Source organism: Lutra lutra, chromosome 9 (assembly GCF_902655055.1).
Source record: "Lutra lutra chromosome 9, mLutLut1.2, whole genome shotgun sequence".
Taxonomy (NCBI): domain Eukaryota; kingdom Metazoa; phylum Chordata; class Mammalia; order Carnivora; family Mustelidae; genus Lutra; species Lutra lutra.
The window spans coordinates 102,242,204-102,268,028 of record NC_062286.1 but is presented as its reverse complement, the minus strand read 5'-3'; the positions used below and the strand labels follow the sequence as shown (position 1 = coordinate 102,268,028).

General features: G+C 40.5%; 1 protein-coding gene across 5 annotated transcripts in view; it reads right to left on the bottom strand.

The window, feature by feature from the left end:
• The window catches only part of KIF16B (kinesin family member 16B), a 282,073-nt gene that overhangs the window by 139,261 nt on the left and 116,987 nt on the right, over window positions 1-25,825 (bottom strand). For all 5 annotated transcript variants that reach the window (XM_047744532.1, XM_047744534.1, XM_047744535.1 and 2 more), the window contains exons 13-14: window positions 1,055-1,174; window positions 102-153 (exon numbers count right to left, since the gene is read on the bottom strand). In XM_047744532.1, coding sequence (XP_047600488.1) covers window positions 102-153; window positions 1,055-1,174 — 172 coding nt within the window. The remainder of the gene's footprint in view (window positions 1-101; window positions 154-1,054; window positions 1,175-25,825) is intronic.

Genomic DNA, 25,825 nt, shown 5'->3' with positions numbered 1-25,825 from the left:
TTTTTTTTTTTTTCTAATGACTTTAATGTCATTCAAAAGAAAATTCTTCATTAAATGCTTTTTAAAAATCACTGGGAAGAGGGAATTATAAAGATTCTCACCAATATCTTGTTCTGTTGAAGCATCTTCTCTACCAACATATGTCTGTCCTTCCTAGGAAGAAAAGTCAAGTAAAATTTATTATTAAGAACATGAGGAGTGGTCTGTTTCTCTACTTTTCACTTAAACCCAAGCAAGCTGGTGGCCAACAGGCTGAGCAGTGTCCTGGGCAGGCCACAGCCTCCAATGCATCAAAGGTTCACTGAGGCTCTGTGGCCATACCCCCACACTGTCCAGGAAAGGGCCACACAGCTCCCGAGGCTTAAGGCACAGTCATGGGTTGGCTCCTACCCTGAGGCTTAAGGCAAAAATCATAGGTTGGCACACATCAATAATCTGTCCATGCCGGTAATCCCACTGATGGTGTTCCTGATCCTTTCTGGCAACCGCCCCCCTGCACCGTGGGCCAGGGGTCCTCCTTCATGGCTACAAAGCATAAATATAATACCGTTCTCATTTTAAGCCACAGATCAGAGAAAGGATATTAAGTCAAGGTTACAGAGGTAACCGCTGATACTAACATGGTTAATTCTGTTCTCTTACACAAACAGCCTGTTTGGGACCAGGCCCAATAATGTAGGCAGGAGACACGCTTTACAATTAACCCAAGGGACCAGAAAATGACATGTAGCAAATCCCAGTTCCAGGTGGTTGCAAATTTCCTTCCTTGGTCTGTCTCCCTTTTTGTTCCTCACCTCCCTCTCACTGATTCTACAAAGTGGAAGGCAAAGTGAATGTATCTTCATTTAGCGTTAGAACTCCATAAACATGGGAACTTCTAATTCCACGGAACACCAGTGAACTGATGAAAATTCCCAAAGGGCTCAAAGATTTGTAGTGTATTCTCTCTAATGTAATAGCTGTGTTCACACACCTAGAGTATTAAATAAACCTTGCTAGCATCTGAAGAGGAAACTGAACACAAAATTGTATGTCGTACTTAAGCAGTTTTTACCTTCAAGTGATATAAGATGATTCCAGTACTCAGAAGGTCATCATCAATGCCAATCAAATGGGGCAGTTCAGAATCCAAAACAACTCCAATCCCTTCTTTCCTAAGGGCTAGAGTCTGTTCCTGAAGTTAGGAGGGAAAGAAAAGGAAAAGGTTACTCAGAGGAAAAGAGAACTTATTAGGTGTTCTTTTGAGTGTTAAAATAAGCACTATTTTATTTCTCATCAAAATGAGATTTCTTCCAAGCTGCAAGAAAAATGGAAAACCTTCGTGTTGGAATCCTGGCATATGGCAGGTAAAGTGAACTTGAAACATATAAAAACTCAACATAAAATGAAGTAAACTTATGGCCTGATGAGTACGACCTCTTCAAAGCCAAGCTCAAACCTTACCTTCCTTAGGAAAGGTCCCAGGACAATCGCACTACAAAGTAATCGTTCTGCCTCTTCAGAATCTTTATTTCATTTAATGTCTAGAGGTCTCCTGATTCGCTGACTCTTCTCACCAGTCACTATGGCAAACTGTGAATGTTCCCCAGAGCAACTCTCTCCTGTGCATTAGTGACCCCTGTCCAGAAGTACTTACCCTTTGTCTCCTACAGCAAGTTCTACTACCTAACACGTCATTCCCACCCACAAACCAAGATGCTACAGATCTCCTGCCACCAACCCCCACCCCAACCAAACCCCTTAGCCCTGCATGTCTAGTTACCACCAATTTCTCTGTACCCCTTTGGAAGAAATCACCTCCAAACACTTTCCTATGTGAGTGGGTTCTCCAATTCCTCCCCTCCCGCTCTCTCTGGAACCTACTCCATGCAGGCTTTCATCCTTGGGACTAGAGTACCCACCATCACTCTCTTGATGACCACATCCTCTCTCTGGACTTCACCTGCAATCCATATGCCGATGACTCAAATCTAAACCTCTAGACAGTCCTTTCCCTTGACCCCATGCTCATGCCCATATATGCTCACTTACCTCAGTTTATTCTGTGGGGATACTAAACAGGCAGCTGAAAGCGAATACATTGAAAAACCAACTCTTGACTTCCCCAGCCTCCCAAATCGGCACGCCATACCACTTCAGTGAACGCCAATCTGCCTTCTAATTGTTCAGACCCAAAACCATGATTACACTTTGCTCCTTTCTCTAATTCCTACATGCTTAGTGTTGACTCTCCCTTCAGAATATGCCCCCAATCCGACAACATTGAACCACCTGTACCACGTTCCTCCTGAGCCCCAACCACCATCATCTTCCACCAGAAAACCCACAATAATCACGGCTACCACCAATGGCGCCCCCCTGTGGCACGTGCTCTACTCAGCAGCCAGAGGACATGAGGGCAGGCTGCACCTCTGCTCAAATCCTTTCTGTGGCCTTCCATTTCACAGAGATGAAAGCCCAAGTCCTTATAAGCCTCTACAAAGCTCTACACGACCTCCTCCCCTGCTGACCTCCTGTTCTCATCTCCCTCTCTTGCCCACTCCTGTGTAGGAGTCAGGAAGCTCCCTGCTATTGCTCAAACTTGCCAGCCTGTCTGCCCCTCAGGGCTCCAGGCATAGCTCCTTCTGCTTCTGTGGCTGCTATTTCTTCTGTCACTGTCTCTTCCTTCTCTTCCCCTAGAGCCGGGCTTCCAGACCTTGGCACTACTGACATTTTAGACAAGCTGATTCTATATTATGCAAGGATGTCTTGTGCACTGCAGGCTTAGCGGCATCTCTGGCCTCTACCTGTTAGCTAGGATGCAATGGGAAGTTACGCAAATAAGACGACGGAAAGCTACCAGAAGAGAAGAGAGGGAGGGACAAAATTAGGAAAGGACTGTGTTTTGTTTTGCAGAACCAAGAGTTCCAGCCATGGAGACGCTCAGCTAAGTGTTTGACCTGACAGTCCCTTGCCAGGAGTGTCCTGCCTGATAGCCCCTTCCATATGCCAGTTTGGGTCAGATTGGAGCTAGGACCTCTTTTTTTTTTTTTTTTTAATTTTATTTATTTATCTGACAGACAGAGATCACAAGTAGGCAGAGAGGCAGGCAGAGAGAGAGGAGGAAGCAGGCTCCCCGCTGAGCAGAGAGCCCGATGTGGGGCTCGATCCAAGGACCCTGGGATCATGACCTGGGCCGAAGGCAGAGGCTTTAACCCACTGAGCCACCCAGGCACCCGGAGCTAGGACCTCTTGAGCTGTATAGAAACCCCCGAGTTGTCCTGAAGTTACCTTTAGCTCACTAATGCCGGGATCTCCTCCTGTGGGTGGAGTTTCCCACCACTGTTGAACATGAGATGTATGTACTAGCATGCTGACATGCCAGGCATGCACAACTGAACTAAATGCAAGCTCCCTGCCTCTGTCCCCGAATACACTGAATAAAAGCTTCCTGTACTAACCCCATGGGAAGACAGTGCTTTGAGCACTCTCTCCAGGTCTCTTACTTAGAACAAGTAATACAAAGTTCTTTGCTTTCAACACTCCCCCGGGTTGTGTTCAATCTGGTACACCCCAAATGGCATACCCACTAGACCCCAGTAACACTCTACCTCTTCCCCAAAGTTGTGACAACCAAAAAGTCTCCAGATATTGGCAAATGTACCCTGGGGAACAAAAATCAGCCCTAGTTGAGAAGAATGACCAAACACACACACACACACACACACACACACAACTTGGCCCTCAACTCAAAAGTCACCTTCCCCATCACCCATACAAAATAGTAATCATAGACTCCTTTATCCTGATTCATTTCCCTCCTTAGCAATTACCACTATATGACATTATATATAAGCTTATTACTTTGTCCAAATTAGAATGTAACCCGGTCTCTAATTTCATGTCTGACATAGTAACTGCTAAATATTTGTCAAATGAATGAAAGGATGGGCAGATACTTGAAGTTCAGAGAAATGAAGGAAGGAGGGTTAATAGCACTGGTCAGGCAAGGGACCATGGGCCTTTGTCCTAACATCAGGCCCATCTATCTGTACCAAGACAAAAGAGCTATAAAATCAGGCTTCTAGACAAGTCTGAGATAAATTCCAAAGACTGAAGGTGAAAATTCCAGCCGTGAGATTTGGCTATGCTGAGTTTAGACTGAGTCAGATCCCAGAGCACATTATGCTCTGCAATTTTAGGTATGAGGTGACCAATAGGGAAGCAAGTTCCAAGTTACTAACCGGGCTCCAAGTAGAGACACTCCTAGCAAATCTCTTCCCCACCCAAACCCCTGTAATGGACACAGTGACCAGGGCACAGCTCTAGATCCCCAACATGAGAACTGCCTGAGACACAATTAAGTATGCCTTACATTCCTAGAATGAATCAATATACTCGGTGTCATTTAAATATTAAAACAATGCTATCTTCCAGGTGAAGGACTCAGAACCTCACAACCTTGCAGACAAGGGAGCTCCTAAGACATTGAGGGACGGGCACTAGAGAGAAGTCCCTCCAGGTCTTCATTTCTGCAGACATTTGTGTCTCAAACACACGCAGCAGAGCTGCAGTCATGCAAGGGGGTGACAGAATGAAATGCCAAAAAAATTAAAAAAATAAAAATCACCACTTGAAAGAAAGCAATTCAATTTAACAACCATTAAATAGATATGCAGAGAAAATGACCAATGCATAACTTAGATTCAAGAAAAGGAAATGAAGCGTGTCATTGTTCTTCAATTACTCCTCTTATCAGCCAGGCTCCTGTTCCAGGGCTCAGAATCTCAGGCTTCCATATCGGAGATTTCAGTAATCCTGATTTACTATACCAAGGCCCTCGCAAATCTTAGCTAAACGAGTACTGGAAATAAACTAGCCTCTACTCCTACCTCTCAGGTCTTGGGAGAACTTGTCCTTTTCCTCTGCCTGTAGAATTCAAGCAGAAGTGCAAAGTATGTGGTTTTTTTGTTTTTGTTTTTAAGATATATGTTAGAGTGGAGAATTTAATCACACGGTTCCATTTCATAAAACAGTGTCCTCACTGGAAGGTCTGATGGCTCTGAACTGTGACAGCACTGCATGCATAGTAGGTAGCCACCTGCCGAAGAATGTTCCAGGCCTCTAGGTCCATGTGAAAAGGAGAGTGACTGTTCTCACAAGTCCAGAGCCATATGTATTTTCTTTCTGCATAAAAGTGGACAATAACCCAAAAAAAAGGCAATGTTTTAAGTTCTAATAGCTCCCACTCAAACTAGAAAAATTGTTTTGGACTACATCCCAGTTTAGTTTCATATTCTTTTTTTTTTTTTTTTAACCACTGAAAGACACTTTTTTTTTCCTTCCTTGAAATAAGTCTCACAGACTTTGAAAATCATTTGAAATTCATAACTTTGGAGCCACTAGGTCAAAAGCATTACTTGTCCCCCTATGCTCTCCCCCACATACACACCCAGCATGTTCTCACATACACTTCCATATGCTGAATGGGTAAAAGCTGAATTAAGAGAAAGTTTTCCAGGATTGGGAGTGGGGGCAGATGAATTTATGATTAATGCTGCACTAAAGCTCTATGACATTCAAGCTGCATTCACTACACGATATTATAAAAGTGTCACCTCATAAAACTAAAAACAAGGGTTTAAATCATTGCTCAAGTGAAAAAGTAATTTCAGACAAAAATATCTATCACATATAAAATATTTATTAAGTGGCATCTACTGTTATACATAATTTATGAAACACCTCTTTGATAAGATGGAATATTTAACATAGCAGAATTGGCCATCCCTCCCCCAATGCTAGGTTTACTGGGTCCCAAAGAAAGTGGTAACATATATATATTTATATTATATTATATTATATTATACTATATCTGCACATATTTTGTATTGAAACAAAGCTTTTGGCAATCAATATCTGTATAAAAAGGAAACTACAGCCTGACTAAGTGTCAAAACACAGCATCAGCTTATTTTAAACATTACGTTTGTGACATTTGTAAATAATATATTCAATATGTTTTTCTTCGGTTTCTGAACCTGAAACATGTGTCCAGTGCTGTGACGCTCACTGTATCACTTCTGGCACATTCCAGTGGTTCAGGTGAGTTGCAGGCAGGGCTGCCCAGATTCCAGGGGGGAAGCCCACACAAGGGCTTGGCACACTGAGAGCACCCCACATAACCACCATACTGGTTTATCAGATTGAGCAGAGATTCTATGCCTCTTAATCACAACCATATCCTCAGTATCTAGCACTTTCTGACACAAGGCAACAGCTTTCTTGAATACATGAATAACTGAAAAACACCACAAAAACTTATCAACAACAAAAACCAATTTTTCCCTTTTGAGAAGCCTACCTGAGAGCTGGATCTTACTTGGGAACCTGGGAACGCGTTTGCCCCACTGAAATGAAGAACTCCCCAAGAGCAGAAACTGTGTTTCCTCATACTGACCGTGTTATGTGAGGTGAACCCAGCTGCACCGGGCAAACAGCAGTCACTCAGTAAGTGCTGATTATCTGGCATGGAGAGGCACTGGGGAGGCAGTGATTTTAAGTGGAATGCTTTTTTTTGATAAGTCAAAAATTACATGTCAGAATCTTTTTGTGGAAAGGTAGTCTATGGAGAATTACATGTCTCACTAACTAGTGGAATTCTGTAGAGTTGACTCACAAATAAAGTGCACTTAATTTCTGCCAACTTGACTACAACATGTAGCAGAAGATGAGAGGGGATGGCACGATCCCCCTAGAGCACATGCCCACTGTGGGTGTGAAAAGGAGGGAGGAAGTCAGGCAAACAGGAAGACTAATAAAAAATAAAATGATCTTCTAGCAAAGCTACTTTTTCATTTAAGAAAACTGCATGCCATTTTATAGGAACTTAATAAAAGGAAAAGAAACTGAAGTATTTGTTGAATTTCAACCAAATATGCCTTCACTACAAGAGATATTTCCTAAAATATCCTTCTAAGTTAAAATGTCATAAAGCATATTTAGAGGTTCATGAGCATGACGTGTATATATTCATCAAATATGTTTTGATTTTAAGCACTGTTAGTCAAGTTTGTACATGTTTGGAAATACCTGCCTCCTGCCCTCACACCTGAATGACGTCTTTGCTATTGTCAGTCTGGGCCACGGTTGTGTCACACTTCTTTTCTCTCAGAATGCTGAACATATGTCTTCACTATCTTCAGAAACTGCTCTAAGGAAACAGAAAGTTAGACTAACTTTTAGTCCATGGCAGACAATCTGGTTTTCTGCCCAGGGGATCTGAAGAACTTTTCCTTTATCTCTGAAATTCAATAGCTTAATGAGGATAGATCTCAGTATTGAACCTTCTGTACTCCAAATTTTCTTGGAATCTGATACTAATCTGCAGACCCAGTTCTTTTGTTTATTTTTTCATTTCAGGAAAATTGCCTTGTTTTCTACTGCATTTTGTTTCATTTGCTGACTGCCTAGTTCGGGGATGCCAATTATCCTTATATTACACTGTCTTTGTCTTCTTTATCTTTTAGCTTCTCAGTACTTAATATCTTGATTATTTCATTTGGGTTCACTGAGATTATTAAGCCTTTATTCTTTCAGTAATTTGATTTCAATGGCATCTATTCTTTCCCTTGGTATTTCTAATTTTATTTATTAGTCCTGTACTCGATGTTGTTTTGGACCTCAAAATCTTTCTCTAGGTCTGCAATCTCCCTTCCCCCCCTCATCTCATTCTGCTTTTTATTATCATCTTTTCTGTTTATTGACTTCACATTTCTCACTAACTTGTTCCACAGAATGAAACAATTGTAAAGAATGCCATTCTACCCCTTGAGGTATGTTTTCATCTAGATCTGGATCTTTGTCCTTTGCATGCTATATTCCGTTTTTTCCTTTTTGCTGTCTGCCCGTCTTTCTACCTATCCCTCACTGCAATCATGTTTTTATAATTACCCTACTTTTTTCTCACAACTTGTGTATGCTTAAGTATCCAGAAAATCTGTATGCTCTAACACATGAATGGGAAACTCCTTGACTCTCATCCCACCATACCTGTGATCTTGTCAAGTTCGAAAACGAAGTCGTCTGCATTCTATCCACTTTTCTCTAGTCAGATGTAATGACAGACAGCCACATCTCAACCAAAGCACCCTAAAGGCTCTGTCTGAATGCCAGGGCTCTGCCTTTTTTCAACAAAGGTCATGAAATAGCCTCTACTGAGTTCTTTCCTCCTGCTTGAGAAGAGGGCCCACTCCTACAGGGAAGACTGCTCTCAGACTCATTGTTTCACCAGGTCTTCACTTACAAAGAAAATCAGTTCTGCTCTTCACATCCTCCCAGTTGCCACCATCAGCCACTTCTGTGGTCCCTCAAAAGGGGAGGAAAATCAGTTGCTATGTCCCTAGTTTGGAGGGTTTCAGGGAGGGTTTTCTGAGCCCTCACTGATTCAGCTTCTCATGTACAGGCTTAGGAACACACTCTGTTACAACCTTCCCTTTTCCTCGGCAGCCAGCTCATGACTTTGTCATCTGCTTCCTATTAGGAGGCACAGCAGTATTTCTGTAACAGCATGGGATGCTTGCTTTGCTTTTTATGATTTCCTCCTATCTTTGAAACTGTGATGTCATCTTCAAATGCCTCTTTAAAGACTAGGATTTCGGCAGGCTATAAAAAGGAAGAAAATAAGGGTACTCCAGGTTTGGGGGACTTCTTGAATAAGGGCATGGAAGCAGAAAACATGGGTATCTATACAAGGGACCCCCTGGAAATCCAGTTTAACAGCTAAGCCTGGGGAAAAAATGGACTGGAAAACCAGGCAGATGGGTCATTATTTGATTCAGAAACTGGGAAGCCATGGAGAATTTTGAAAACAGGAACTGGTTGATACTTCAGAAGATGAATCTGTTAAGGATGTAGAAAGAGAGGAAAAAAGGGAAGCGGGATCAGAAAGGAAGGGACAGCTTGGTTGACACTGTAGGGGCAGATGCACTCCATAACAATCAGTTCAGATGGACTGACCTTAAGACATCCTTCTCAACCCTTTCACATATTCTCTTAATGAGAAATAAGGAAACTGGAGAGTTTGCAAGAGCTGCAAAAATCTGATAAATATCCCAAAGATTTTTATTGCCAGGAAAAAAAAAAAATCCTGACATTTACTAGTAAGACTTTGCAGACAGCTCAGCAAGTGGATATTGGCGACTTGAGTTAAAAATCACTCACCAATTTGACTGGCAAGTGTTCGCAAGTAATTTACATGTTTCTGGTATAATGTAAAAATGATAAATAGTCATTGGCAACACAAATTAATTAGCTCTGAAATCCTGAAAGTGCACCACAAGCTGACATTCACCAGAAGCTACTCTTTCTTATACATTCTTCCACACATAGAAAGAAATCTGTCCATCTAACAGAGAAAGGGAGCAGTTGCCAAGATTACCAGGAAATCAATGAAGTTATACTTGTCAACTGCCTCAACTATCATCCTGTCTTCCTTTACGCTCTGTTCATGCAACCTGAGTAAGCTCTGATGAAAAGGGGGAAGAATCTTCACATTCCTCCAGTAAATAACTTTTTACTTTTGCTGTGTTCCCAGAGAGCATATGAGAGAAAAGTGGATAAAAATATTTGCTGGTTAACAGCATGTTCTATGATCCTACAAAGCTATTGGTAACATGTAATCCTTCTTATGAGAGCTCTACTAATTATGCTCTTTGAACCAAAATCTGATTTACACACACACACGTGTGTGTGCATAGGAAAAAAAAATAGTCTGTAGAAGTTAATGAAGGACTGGAAATCTACTATAACTGAAAAGGTCTGGCAGATACCATGGACTAGAATGAAGGCAGCAATGGCAATCAGCCTTAATCAGAACGAAGTTCCCGGAAGGATGAGGTTCAGGTGGGAAGGCAGAATTAGGAATCTATGGCTTGAAAAGGAAAGAAAGAATCAAGTGAGTTAGGCTAGAAGCCACCCTTGGTCCTTCTCTTTGCCTCAAATCTCCTAATTAGACCATCACTGGTCCATCAACTCTACCTGCACAAAAAAAATCTGAATCATCCACAATTTTCCATCTCCACTGCTACTACTGATCTGGTCTGACAGACACCATATCCCGCCTAGAGTCTCTGACGTCCTCCAATTAGTCCTTCTGTTTCCTCTCTTGCCACCCTACAATCTATTCTGCATATGACAGCCAGAGCCACCTTTTCAAAACTTCAAGAAGTTGGGAATAAAACCCTACAATGGTTTCCCAAGAATTTAAAATAAAATAACCCTCACATCTTACTTCATCTGGTCCCTATGCACCTGTCCAACCACATCCCCCTCCAATCTGCACTTGATGAACAATGCTCCAACCATAATGGCCTCCTCATTCCCACTGCAGGGCCTCTGGACCTGCTGTTCTCTCTGCCTGGGAAGTTCTTCCCTAATATCTTTATGTCTTGCTCCCCTCCTTCAATCCGCTCTTATCACACATGCTGCCTGCTGTCTCAAAAAGCAAGACACCAGTGAGTCAGGTGGAGAAGATCCCCACTCAGATAAAGCTTATGCCCTACTCAACCCCATTCCCCTACTTTCAGGCCCATACTATATCACTCTATCTGGCTTACTATTTTCAGAGCACTCAAGTCCCCCCAAATTACATTTCCTGTGCATCTACCCTTCCAGAAAGCAACAGTGGATCTAGGATAGTAAGTCATCCCCAAAGAAAGAGAGATCAGAATGGGGTCCATGAGAGCCAAACTACTTAACAGTATCATGATCTCTGATCTTAGGGCTAAGACAGTCTCTAACCAGTCCTTTTTTTTTAAATGCTCCTTGCTAGGCAAAAGGAGCTCTCGAACATCAAAAGAATACTTAAAATGGCCAGAATTTAAAAAAAAAAAAAAAAAAAAAGTACATACTCAACATTTTGAAAACCACTGATCTAGTATATTAAGCCTTTGGTTTTCTCATATATCAAAGGGGATAATAATCCTCATAAAATTGTCTTTAAAATTCAATGAAATAATGTATAAAAATATGCAAAAAAAAAAAAAAAAATGGCCAGAATAAGTCAAGCTTATAAGGGAATCTTGCTTAAATGTGAAGGTCTGATTCTAAAAGACTATCATCGTAATTTAAGAAGTGTGCAACATATGTCTACCAAACATCATGACGTTGATAGCTGACTGGCCTCTATTACATCATAAAAGTTAAGGTAGGAATGAGAAGCCTTGCTTCCTCCAGGACTTTGAAACAATCCACATGAAAGTACCTGTAGTCAAAAGAAACACATTTAGAACAGATGGTGAACAGTCCCAGACTCACCAGGGCAGAAACGGGAAGAGCAGATTCTGGCCACGACCTACCCAATGGTGCTAACAAACCTAAACTTTCTGGCCTTACTGACAGTCAGCCCCTAACAGTAAAGAGAATTAATATTGTGCTTTTAATGAACAGAAACTCTTGGGGCAGTTCAATTTCCACTACACTTTGCACTGCAGAAAACATTCTTTATTTAAACGCCAAACAGCTAACTCTTGGCAGGCAGTTCAGAGATGATGCTGTGTCGATCTTTCTGAGGAAACAGTCCTCTGCTGGCTGAGCAAATCACCCAGATGTTGGTATTTAAATTATGCAAAATGCATAATACCAATTAAAGAAATTACGTGTGAAAATATGCAAGAGCAAATTTCCCCACATTAATATTTAACTAGACTTTTTAAGTAGAGCAGGATCTTGTGATCTCAAGTACTTTAGTATATTTGACCTAAATGGAAGCCCAAAATACTCAGGAGCGTTCACTAGAAGGTTCTACAAGGGCATTTCCTATAACACGAACTTGAACACAGGTTAGAAAGCTAAATGAAAGGGTCGCATTAAATGGGATATTATAACCTAGAAAGCTTCACTCTGACATCTGCCTTAAGCTTTGGTCTTGGAGAGCTGGCATACTCTTGTTTCTTATCAACAGGAAATGTCACACTCATACCCACCTCCCAGACTTTGCTCCGTAATGTCTGCTTGGGAGAACCCTGAAGTCTCTTCCTCTGACTCTTTTTTATTTTTTTTTTAAGATTTTATTTATTTATTTGACAGAGAGAGATCACAAGTAGGCAGAGAGGCAGGCAGAGAGGAAGAAGCAGGCTCCCCACTGAGCAGAGAGCCCGATGCGGGACTCGATCCCAGGACCCTGAGATTATGACCTGAGCCGAAGGCAGCGGCTTAACCCGCTGAGCCACTCAGGCGCCCCTCTCTATCTGACTCTTAACCCATATCTCCCCTAACCCTGGGAAACACTTACAGCCTACTCAGGTCTGCAGTGAACCCTTCCCCTGCAATGACTACAGTTAACTAGCCTAATCACGCAGATCTCTGTCAAATACAGACTAGTGATGTTAAGATCTGCATCTCGTTGCTAGACCAAGAAATCACCCAAGGAGTTTTTTAAAACCATGCCTGAGCCCCGTACTGGTCCCTTTAGATGAGCATCTCAGATGCAGGCCCAGGCATGGGTATTTTTTAAGCTCCCAGGTATTTCATATCCAGGATTGTGCCATAACTTTCTATATTCCCCCATATGACTGACACCTCTGCTCTGGTTGAACTTTGAGGATTTATCAAGTGCTACCATTTATTGACCCTCACCCTCCAGCTGGCTGCTTCTGCAACTCATTCGACTAATATTTAATGAACTGCTAGTTGCCAGGTACTAGTCTCTGCTGGGGATAAATGAGTGAGTAAAACAGACACCCTTTTAGATGTTATCTATACCTCTATTTTGCTGTCTCTAGATCTGGATCTCTATCAATGTTATAATGTAAAGATATATCTATTATAGAAACATATAATAGCTATATCTATGTATCAATCTATTTATCTTTAAGCAGACTTATCTATCTGTACTTATCAATATTACAGAGAGTAGCAGTACCATTAACATCCATATCTTTGCTACCCTCCACTAGCTTAAATAATTAGCATTATCCAAAAAAGGCAAACAAAAACCCTGAAATTCACAACTAGCATGTCTGTTTAACCCCAAAATTTCAAGGTCTTGGTACATGGACAGAGTTATTCTGGGTAATATTTATTCCAAAAAAAATTCATTGCCCATGAGGAATTTACATAGACTTTCCGAGCTGTAGCAAAATTCAACTCCACTGGCCCCAGCTGGACACTGACAGGCTTGAGGGTTTAGTCCTGTATTGCGTTTGCTTCCTCCAGAGTTCCACTTAGTAACTCAGCTCAGCAGGCAGGTAAATGACACACAGTGCCACAGAAAACTGACGGGCCTCTCTACCAACATCGTGAGTAACAGAGCTTGCTTTCTCCCTTTGGGCGATGTAAGGTAGTCCCCTCTGCATCTGCAGTGGATGCATTCCAAGACCCCTGTGGATGCCGGGAACTGCAGATGATACCAAACCCTACGTATACTATGTTTTTCCCTATACACCTGTAACTGTGATACAGTTTAATTTATGAAATAGGCATGGTAAGAGTTAACAACAATAATAAAACAATAATTATAACAACATGCTGTAGTAAAAGTTATATGAATGTGGGCTTTCTCAAAATATCTTACTGTACTGCATTCACCCTTCTTGTGATGATGTGAGATAATAACATGCCCGTGTGATGAGATGCAGTGAGGCAAATGGCGCAGGCGCTGTGACGTTAGGTTAGGCTGCTACTGACCTTCTAATGGTACATCAGAAGAAGGACGCCCTACTTCTGGATCATGGTTGATGGTGAGTAATAGAAACTGTGAAAAATGAAAGTGTAGATAACGGGGACTACTGTAATGAATTAATTTGACACCATTTCTTCAAGGGAGCCTTCAAGTATCACCAGATCCACTTCACAAAAGCAAAAGCCAGAGTCACATGGTGATTCCTGCCTGACCCAGCACAGTTATCCTGCAGACTAGTAGTAGTCTGGAAAGGTCCAGAACCAGGAAGGGAAACCCACCAATGTAACAGAGGAAAGGCACATTCAGAGCTGCCTGTCTGAACTTCAGAACACCTCTGTGAAGCAGCTGCTACTACCAAGCCCCACCAGGTTGTTCAGAGATTAAAAACAAAAAACAAACAAACAAACAAACAAACTGAATCCTAAGATTGCATCGTTTGCTAAAACCATAGCTAAACTCAGAACAGAGGTTCTCCAAAATGCAGGCTGCATACCTCTTCACACAGTCCTCTAGAGCCTGCACAGAAAACCCCATGTCTTAAACCTGAACTTGTGACTGTCCACTTCTGCAGTACTGATCATTTAAGTAATCTCAGTTATGTCTTCCAAGTCTATAGCAAATGAACAAAAAAGAAAAAGATGTCTCACATCTCAACAGGCTCAGAGGTATTACTATATAATGGCCATGTTTAAAACAAAATGAAGCTTTAATTCACAACACAAGAACTTAAACCTAGTCTCAGATGATTTAATATGGAAAAGCATGTGGCATATATGAGAAAAAATATAACTGTATCACAGCGTAATTCATGCTAATGGTAATTAGAAAAAAAAACTCCACTAGATTACATGGAAAATGACCTCGATTTCTGTTTAAAATATGTGTGTCTCTGTATATACAGGACTCATGTATGTCTATGTGTGTCTGTTAGTCATCTTGGGCTGCTGTAACAAAATACCAAAGACTGACTAGCTTAAACTTCAGAAATTTATTTCTCACTGTTCAGGAGGCTGAGAAGTCCACAATCAAGGTCCCAGCAAGGCAGGTTTTATTCTGAGGCCTCTGCTCTTGGCTTGAAGGATGCCACCATCTCCCTGTGTGCTCCCATGGTGTTTCCTTTTTTTTTTTTTTTTAATTAAGATTCTTTTTTATTTATTTGAGAGAAACAGAGATAGTGAGAGAGAGCACAAATGGGGAGGAGAGAGAGAAGCAGGCTCCCCCTGGTGCTCCATCCCAGGATTGAGCCAAAGGCAAATGCTTAACCAACTGAGCCACCCAAAGCACCCCCATCCCATGGCCTTTCCTTTGAGCTTGCAAGCAATGCTGGAGAGAGAGATTTATCTTTCATCCTTTCATTGTAAGGCCACCAGTCTTACTGGATTAGGACCCCAACTTTATGACCTTAATAACCCTCCAAAGGCCCTATTTCCAAATATAGTTGCATTGGGGATTAGGACCTCAACATACAGATTTTGGAAGGAAATAACTCCGTCTGTAGCAAGGGGTGTGTGTGTGTGTTTGTCATGTCATATACCTATACAGAATATATAATAAATACAATAAATAAATATAAGAAAGAGAGAAAAGACAAGGAGAGCCTGGACCTGACCCACATCTCATACACTACTGCAAAACAAGAACAGAGATTATCTCTGGGTATTTTTTTTTTCTTTATACCCTTTTACATTACAAATCTTTGTTTTTTTTTTTTTAATTAATTTTTAGAGGGGGGGAGGGAGAGAGAGAGAGAGAATCTTAAGCAGGCTCCATGCCCAGTGCAGAGTCCAGTGCTCAGATCATCTTAGGATCCTGAGATCATGACCTGAGCTGAAATCATGAGTCAGACACTTAACTGACTGAGCCATCCTGGTGCACCTACGTTACAAATTTTCCATAATAAACACACTTATAATCAAAATAATACATATAATAAAAATGTTTTAAATAATAAAGGGACATATTTTCATGTAAAATTTTTAAAACATAATGCATCTCAATTTACTTAAAATATATTTTACTTAATCTTAAGTATATCTCCAAGGCTATCATCTTATTGTATTTTTATTGTACATTATATAATGTTCTGAAAATGGAACTCTAAATGACAAAATTTCATCATCCAAAAATGAAAGCCCAGACACTATACCTACAAACGTTTTCAATAAGGAAAATCTGCCCAGAGCTAATATCATACTCAATGGTGAAAAACTAAAAGTTGTTACTCTAAGATAAGGAACAAGACAAGGACACCTATTCTTGTCACTTTTACTCAGCATAGTAGTGGAAGTCATAACCAGAGAAACTAGGTAAGAAAAGAAATAAAAAGTGTTCAAATTAGAAAAGAAGAAATAAAACTGCCTCTATTTGCAGAGGACATGATAATACATAGACAACCTTAAAGACATAACCAAAAAACTGTTAGAACTAATAAACAAATTTGGCAAAACTCTGGGATGCAAAATCAATACATAAAAATTGGTCGCATGCATATAAACTAGTAACCACAGAAAGGGAAACTAAGAAAACAATCCTACTTACAAATACATATACATACATACATATATATATATATATATATGAATGAAAACAACCCTAGGAATAAATTTAACCAAGGAGGTAAAAGACCCATACACTGAAAAGTATAAGACATTGATGAAAGAAACCAAAGACAATACAAATAAATGGAAAAATATTCCAAGCTCATGGACTGGAAGAATTAATATTGTTAAAATGTCCACCACACCCAAAGTGATATACAAATTCAGTGCATTTCCTATCAAAATCCACTGTGATTTTTCATAGAAATAGAACCCTAAAATTTGCATAGAACCACAAAAGCCCTTAAAAATCCTAAGCAATCTTGAGAAATAACAAAGCTAGAGGCATCATACTTCCTGATATCAAACTATATATTACAAAGTTAGAGTAAGCAAAACAGTATGGTTATTGGCATAAAAATAGATCCATATGGCACCCCTGGGTGGCTCACTTGGTTGAGCATCCACCCTTGGCTTTGGCTCAGGTCGTGCATGATCTCGGAATCATAGGCTTGAGCCCTCTGTCAGGCTCCATGTTCAATACACAGTCCGCCTGAGATTCTTTCCCTCTCACTCTCCTTCCCCCTCTGCCTCCCCTCCTATTCGTATGCTCATGTGCTCTCTCTCTCTTTCAAAAAATAAATGGATAAATAAAATCTCAAGGGAAAAATCAAGACACCTAAATCAATGAAACAAAACTGGCCAGAAACAAACTCACCCATACAAGAATATACAATGGGGCAAAGTATAGCCTCTTCCATAAATGGTGCTGGGAACTGGACAGCCACATGCAAAAGAATGAAACTGGACCAGTACCTCACACCATATACACAAATCAACCCCAAAATGGATTAAAGGATTGAATGTAAGATCGGAAACCATAAAACTCCTAGAAGAGTACATACAGGGTAGTAAGCTCCTCAAGTTTTGGCAATGATTGTTTTTTTATTTCTTTTGGGGTTTGGACACCAAACAAAGACAATGAAAGCAAAACAAACAAACAAGTGGGACTACATCCAATTAAAAGGTTTCTGCACAGCAAAAGAAACCATCAACAAAATGAAAAGGCAAGCTATAGGCTGGGAGAAAATAAGGCAAACCTTATAAGGGGTTAATATCCAAAAAATGGAAAGAATGTGATACCAACCCACTAACAACAATAACAGTAATACCAAATATCTGAATAAAAAAAAATGAACAGAGGAACAAAGTAAATATTTCTCCAAAGAAAACATACAGATGGCCAACAGACACATGAAAAGATGTCAACATCACTCATCACCAGGGAAATGCCAATCAAAATCACAATGGGCGATCACCTCACACTCATCAGAAGAGCCATCATCAAAAAGACAAGAAATGACAAGTGTTGGTGAGGATGTGGAGAAGAGGGAACACTTGTGCACTGTTTATGCAAGTGTAAACTGGTGCAGGCGGTATGGGAAACAATACACAGGTTCCTCAGAAATTAAAAATACAACAACTATATGATCCAGCAATTCCACCTCTCTGTATATACTTGAAGGAAATGAAAACAGGATCTTGAAAGGATAGCTGCACCCGTATGTTCATTACAGCATTATTTCTAACAGCCAAGACAGGGAAACAACCTAAGCGTCCATCAGTAGATGAATGGATAAAGAAACGTGGTATGTACGTGTACACACACACACACACACACATTTATATATACATAATTGAATATTATCCAGTCATTAAAAAGGAAGAAACCCTGCATTTGCAAACAACACAAATGGGCCTTGAGGGCATTATGCTAAGTGAAATAACTCAGACAGATGAAGACAAACACTGTATGATCTCATCTATATGTGGAATCTAAAAAAGTCAAACTCATAGATTACACAGACAGACTGGTGGCTGCCAGAAGTGGGGGCAGTGAGGGCAGGAGGTGGAATGAATGAAGGTTGTCAAAAGATACAAACTTCCAGTTAGAAGATAAATACGTTATGAGAATGTAACGTATAACTTGGTGACTAAAGTTAACATCTATATCATATAACTTAAAAGTTAATGAGAGAGTAAACCTTAAAAGTTCTCATCACAAGAAAAAAAAAATTTGTAACTATGTGAGGTGATGAATGTTCACTAAACTTACTGTGATAATCATTTTGCAATAGAAACATATATCAGTTCATCACGTTCTACACCAAAACTAATACAATGCTGTATGTCAATTATATCTCGGTAAAACAGAGGGTATAGAGATAAGGAAAATCTGCAGGTGTCTGGAAGCCAAAGGGACTTTTAGCCAACCTTTATTAGCAGAAATCATGCCTGAAAAACCTATTAATGCTTTCAATAAAAATCTACCACCCTCCATAGGCATCAGGAACACAATTATGGAAATAAAATGCAAAACTCTATGTGGGAACTCATAGAATGTATCTGGATTCCCAGATCTTAATGAAGCAGGGAATAAATATTAAGGTTCACCTTGTTTTGCAAGCTTCTTTTTTACCCCTCTTTCACATAAAAATGGAAGAACATATGGGGGGTGAGGAGAAGGAGGGAGGGGTTTAATTCCTAGACTCCGTGTCGATTTCAGTCCTTTCTTAGCCACTTGAGCCTATCATTAACCAGAAGGAGACTTAGAAAAAAGAAAGGAGGAGACAGGGAGGAGGAGAAAGAGATGGAGGGAAAGTTAAAGGCAGGGGACACACTACTGGCTGCTCACAGCTCCTTTCTGGAAGGTGCAGACATGCTGGTGAGTCAGTAAAGACCAAACCCCCAAATGAACAGGCTCATTCTGTCTCCTACTTAGTAATAAAACTTGCTTTTTACAGAGAAGAGAGAGTATGACCACTTTTCTTGTATTAACCTATATCCACCCCCAAGCACTAAAAGCAAATCAGTCTAATGAACCAGACTGCTCAGAAAACTGCTCACACCGTAAGTAGTGAGGGCTTGGCAAAAGCACACATCAGTCAGAGGTGAGTTTCTGCCCTGGCTGTGCAGTAAAGTTAAGGAAAAGCAAGGAGAGCGCAGCACAGAGGGATGGGACTCTGATATTCCACAAATGACGATATAAACTATCCTGTAGGAACCCAAGGAGTTAATCCTCTTCAAAAGGTCTGCCACTCAAATCCTGTCCCTTTGCAAATTTACATCACAACACGTTACAGGAGCACCAATCCCAAAAGACCAGCTCCTCCTCCCCCAATCAATTTAGAAGGAATATAAATGTATGTCTTTGTTGTATAAATACTCTTATGGCCAACAATATTTTACACAAGTATTCCTGTAAGTGATACATTACACTTTGAAACATTATTAATAACTTTAGCAAGATAAACTGCCCAGTAAATCAAAACACATTCACTCAACTTATGCAAGTGGAGGGCTTTCAGAAACCCAAATGCAATTGTGAATGCTGACTGCACATGGCCCCAATAGTTTATTAAAATACGAAATGTAATCCATTTGAAGAAGAGAAATTACATTTGAAAGCTTTTTACGTAAAGCATGTGTGGCTAAGGTTACAGAACTGTTCAAGGAAACATGAAATTCAAAATAAAAATTAGATTGTTTCCTGATCTGGTCTGCTAATAGTAAAGCAGTAAACGAAGTCAAAGATACACATGCAACACTTTCCAATTACACACTCCAATTATTTCCGTTAATAAGTGCAGTGCCAGCTGCTTATCTCAACATCTAACTTCTCAAAATGATAGCCAATCAGGACTTAAAAGTAAAGAAACAACTCTTTCCTGAGCCATCACAAAATCCAAACTCTAAAATCCACGTGCTTCATTCATTTAAAAAAAAAAAAAAGAAGAAAGAAACAACCACTTGCATGTTCTAAGTACTCCGCTACCATCACTATGGGAAAACAGGCAGGATCCTCTAGAGTTGGGCTGGGAAAGAGCTATACCACGTGACCCAGCATTCTCCCCTGCCACACACACGGGGGGTGGGGGGGATCCGGTCGGGGTGGAGGGTCCATGCCCTGTGGCAGGGGTTAGCCAATGCCAGCCAAAGGCCAAATCAGGCCAGCTGCCTGGTTTCATACGCAGATGTGTGCTGGGAATGAGTTTTACATTTTTAGAGATGGGTTAAAAAAAATTTTTTTGTATTTCATGACATAAGAAAACTGTATGAAATTCAAATTTCGATGTCTGTCAGCAAAGTTTGATTGAAATACACATTCCTGGGGCACCTGGGTGGCTCAGTGGGTTAAAGCCTCTGCCTTAGGCTCAGGTCATGATCCCAGAGTCCTGGGATCAAACCCGGTCTCTCTGCTCAGCAGGGAGCCTGCATCTGCATCCCCCGCCCCACCCCTACCTACACCTCTCTGCCTACTTGTGATCTCTGTCAAATAAATAAACAAAAATCTTAAAGAAATACACATTCCCATGCTCATTCCTTTACTACAGTCCATGCCTGCTTTCCACTCCAGCAGCACATGGGAGGACATGTGACACAGGCAGTATGGTCCTCAGTGAGGGAACTCCTCACCACCTAGCTCTTTACAGAAGCAGTCTGCTGACCTCAGCACCAGGGAAATGCATATGGGCCTTCCCTAAAAGGCATACTCAAACACCTTCATGGCAGCACTATTCAAAGTACTCCCACAAAAAAACCCAGCAAACTACCCAAATGTCCGTTGGAAGCATAATGTGTAAACAGTGATTTATTTGGACAACAGAATAATAATACATCATAACAGAACACATGAACAGCAGCCACAGAAAACACTGCAGATGAGTATCAGAGACCTACTGTGCAGGAAGGAAGTTAGACCAGAAAAGGGATGGGACATTCCATGGGTCTAAAGTTCAAACACAGGCATGACTGCCTTTGCAGACAGAAATCAGAAAAATGGTTACCTTGATCATGTAGCACCAAAGAGCACAGTCCTCGGTGTGTCCTCAAACTATCCCTGTACAGGGGCATAAAATTTACTTAAGCTTCATAACAATGGTGTCTGGGTCACTAAGGAACACTGAGAGTGCCGGCCACTAGAGCAAAGTCGCATGTCACATCTCAGCTGACTTTGGTTTTAATCGCCCCACCTCACCAAGCCAGGAGGGAGCACTCCTCAGAGTTGCCATGCCAGAGGCGGGGCCATTTTCTGGGCCCACCAAGGCATCATCTCCTTTCCAGAAATTCCTTCATTGTTCAGATCGACACCAAGAACAAATCCTGCCGTGACAAGTATGAAGGCACTGTTCTACTGCTGGGCTGTGTTTAAGATAATGGGTAAAGTTGTGTTACCTATTTTTGGAACGAATTCCCACCCCAAATGGGTCACTTCTATTTCTCTGCTCTAAGAGGTAAACGTCTGTGACTCAGAAAGCAGAAACTTGGAGCAAATGCCTCGCTCACAAAAGTGTGGGATAATGTGGGCTCTAGAGGGTCAGGAAGGCAATTCCTTCCACTGATATTAAACTACCACCCTGGGCAATTTTGTAAAAGGTAAAAAAATCAAAGGACACATACATTTTAAAACCATTAGTTTTCTTTTGCTGCATAGCAAATTATCACAAGTTTAGTTTAAAATAATACAAACAGATCTCCTTTCAGTCTTCACAGGCCAAGAGTCGACACGGGCTAAGTGTTCTCTGCTCAGGGTCACAGTCAGGCTGTCAGCCAAGACTGTGGTCTCTCTCTCTCACCTGAGGCTCAGGGCTCTCATTCAGGCCCATGCAAGTTGGCAGAATTTGGTTCCTTATGGTTGTAGGACTGAAGTCCCCATTGCTTTTTGCTGCTCTCAGCACCTCTGGGTTAGCTCCTCAGGTTCTAGCCAAGGGCCCCAGATGACAGCTCATGTCTTCAAAACTAGGAGGAGAATCTCTCTCTAGTCTGCTAGGAGAGAGTGTCTTACATAATGTCTTATATAATCATGGGAGTGATATCCTGTCATATTCACAGGTCCTACCTGCACGTGAGGGAAGGGGTCATATAATATGGGCACAGCAGGGAATAGGAATCTGGGGTCATTCACTCTGCATCCCACAAAAAAAAAAAAAAAAAAAAAAAAAAAGAATAAAGGGTGGTTTACCTCATGAAGGTATTTACAACTGATTTTTTTTTCTTCTGAGACACTTAAAATGTTAAGTTTCACGGAACTAATATTAGCTAAAACTTAGGGTTTTCCCCCCAATTAGGAATATTTATTTTTTGTGAAGTTCACAATCCACCAATAATGGAAAAAAAAATGTGTGTGTGTGTATGTGTGTGTATATATATATATATATATCCAGTTCAGTTAAGCAAAAAATATGAAGGAATATTCAGTTGCAGTTAAAATTCTTATTATGCCCATCTTAAAAATATTCTCAATCCTCCATCCTCCTTCCTCTCCCTCCTTCCTTAACTTAGCAGTATGTTCAGAAATGTATAAGGGGCAGTGTTATCAGTGGATTAAAGGGTTTGAACCTACCACCCCAATCCCTCACTTCAACACTGAACTAATGAAGCATGTGAGCTTGGCACAGAGGATAGGAAAGAGATGGTACTATATTCTTTTCACTCATTTTATGCAGAAAATTATGTATAAATAGAAGATTATGCAGAACAGACACTATAACAACAATTCATAGTATCTGTCAATCAAAGAAAGGATGGCTTCTCTAACTCTATGGATACCTCCTACTGGAACCCTGTGAGGTTTTACTTTATAATTCACATACTTCTAACATGCCCAGTGGGAAAAAAAATATTTACCCAGTTACAGTCATTCCCATCGTACTTAACTGAGGTCAAGATTAAGCATACCCTTTCCTTACGTGTGCTGTCTGGCACACGTAATAGGCATTTCATCAGAATACTGTGGGCTCTTACAAGATGTGAGACACAGTATCAGTAGGACTAAAGGTTATCCATTCAATCTAAACATTCTCCTTTTGGAAACCAGCTAGTTTGTTCTGATATTTTTGTGGTTTACTTATTTTGAGCAAGGACAATATGGCATTGAGTCATCTTTTCAATATGGAATGTCATCTACTACAGACCTAAGACACAAAAAAAATGCTGTGTTGTGTTCTGTTTTGCACAATACTTGGGTACTCTCCCAGAATTTCGTGGCTGAACTTGAGAACTAATGGCTGTCATGACTTTTTACAGTTTCTATTAACAAGCTCTCCATAGTATCCTGGTCAGGAGGGGCAGGGCTCTGCCATCCTACTTCTGGGACTCAATCCCAGCTCTTAACTCATACATAACCTTGACCTTAGCTAAGTCCTTCACCTTGTTCTGAAAGTAGAAACCAGAGTACTTCTACCAAAATGCATGTGAGTTTAAAGAAGATGGTACGCACGAAGCAGCTGGTACGCATTATAACAGTGCCAGGGACCAAGCAAGAGTTCAGTAAGTGTTACATATTTATATCTTCACCATTTCAACACACAATCATTTCCTAACAGGGCTAAATGTCTTTTAAAAAAATAATTATCTCCCCTGAAATGAAGCAATCGTCTTGGACACAGTCTTGTCTGGTCTGAGACACAAGCCCACAATAGTTTTAATGTTGATGGCCTCAGAGCTGTTTTTTTTAAATTATCAACGGACTATGTCACTTCAACTACTCTTCTTTTTTTCTGAATCAGTGATACATTAACATGGAATAAAATTCAAACTGTACAAAGGAGTATGCAGTGAAAATATTCCATGCCACTCCCATGCCCCCGACAACCAGGGCCCTTCCCCAGAGGCTCCTGTGAAGCTCCCAGAGACATGAGCACATTGTTGTAGCTTTACCTCTCTTCCCTTTGTGTACACAGCTGACAATGTATAGTGGATACCATTCGGAGTGTTGTTTCTCTTTCTCTCTCCCCCTCCCCATGACCTTCCCTCTTCTGTCTCTCTCTCTCCATTTAATATTTCTGGAGCTCATTCTGTATCAGTATATAAAGAGCTTCTTCGGGTTTTATACAGTTATGAACAATTCCATTGTGTGAATACACTTTAATTTATTTAACCTGTCCTCTACTCATGGGCGTTTAAGTGACTCTCAGAATCTTTCAATCACTGACTATTGCCAGCAGTGCTGGGATGAGTAACACTGCATGTACAATGAACCACTCAGTGCTGGCTGAGGCAATGGACAGACATTCATAATTGCTTCTCATTACACACCAGAAACAATACAAAAACCTTCCTGGGGGCTTGGGCTTGAAATGAGCTAAGTTCTAAACTAAACTGCAGCCAAAAACCTTCTGTTCCCAGGGGCCAAGCATACATGGTGTTATCACATGTACATTTGTGAGAGATTGGGGGTGGGGATAAGAATGAACAATGTATTTATTCTTACTATACATGTGTAATGTGTGTGTGTATATACCATATAATATACCACATATATATGCCATATAAATACACACACACGTGTGTGTGTATGTGTGTATTTTCCCCCTACCCTTACTCTAAAGTCATTCCAATCAAAGATCCTTACGAGAACTAATTTAAATATACTTTTAAGTGGGCAATTTGAATAACAAACTAAAGTCACAAATGGCTTAGAATTTCAAGTGCGCTCAAATGTCACAACCAAGAAGCAGTTTCGACAGCCCTTTTCTGAAAAAGCAGACTTCCATGTCCTATCACATTTTGCCTATGTCAGCACTTTCAGGGGAACGTGTATCAGGTCCTTTTTCACAGAATCAGAGGGTATGGTATTTACATGGTAACACACAAGTCCAGGACAGAATGAGTCAGAGTATGGACAGATCTGCAAACTCTTTGCTACCATTCCACGGTAAGGACAGAAACTAAATGCAAGTATTCAGAAACTTAAGAGCAACTGGACAGAGTACTTTTATGAGCACTGAATCTAATAATAAAATATTGGGACTTGAATATAGCTGCCTAGTTTTCCCAACACCATTTGTTGAACAGATAGTCTTTTTCCCATTGGGTATTTTTTCCTCCTTTGTTGAAGATTAATTGACCATATAATTGTGGGTTCATTTCTGGCTTTTCTATTCTGTTCCATTGATCTGTGTGTCTATTTTTTGTGCCAGTACCATACTGTTTTGATTACTACAGCTTTGTAATAAAACGTTGACACCCAGAATTGTGATGTCTCCAGCTTTGCTTTTCTTTTTCAAAATTGCTTTGGCTATTCAGAGTCCTTTGTGGTTCCATACAAATTTTAGGACTGTTCGTTCTAGCTCTGTGAAAATGCCGTTGGTATTTTGATAGGGATTGCATTAAATGTGCAGATTGCTTTGGGCAGTATAGACATCTTATCAGTATTTTTTCCTCTAATCCATGAGCATGGAATGTCTTTACATTTCTTTGTGTTGTCTTTAATTTCTTCCATCAGTGTTTCATAATTTTCAGAGTACAAGTCCTTCGCCTCTTTAGTTAGGTTTATTCTTAGGTATTTTACAGTTTTTGGTACAGTTGCAAACAGGATTGAGTCCTTAATTTCTCTTTCTGCTACATGGTATGTAGAAATGCAACAGAGTTCTGCACATTGATTTTGTATCCTGTGACTCTACTGGATTCATTTAACAGTTCCAGCAATTTTTGGTGGAGTCTCCAGGTTTTCTATGTCTAGTATCATGTCATCTGCAAATATGCAAAAGAATGAAACTGGATCACTTTCTTACACCATACACAAAAGCAAATTCAAAATGGAATAAAGACCTAAATGTGAGATCTG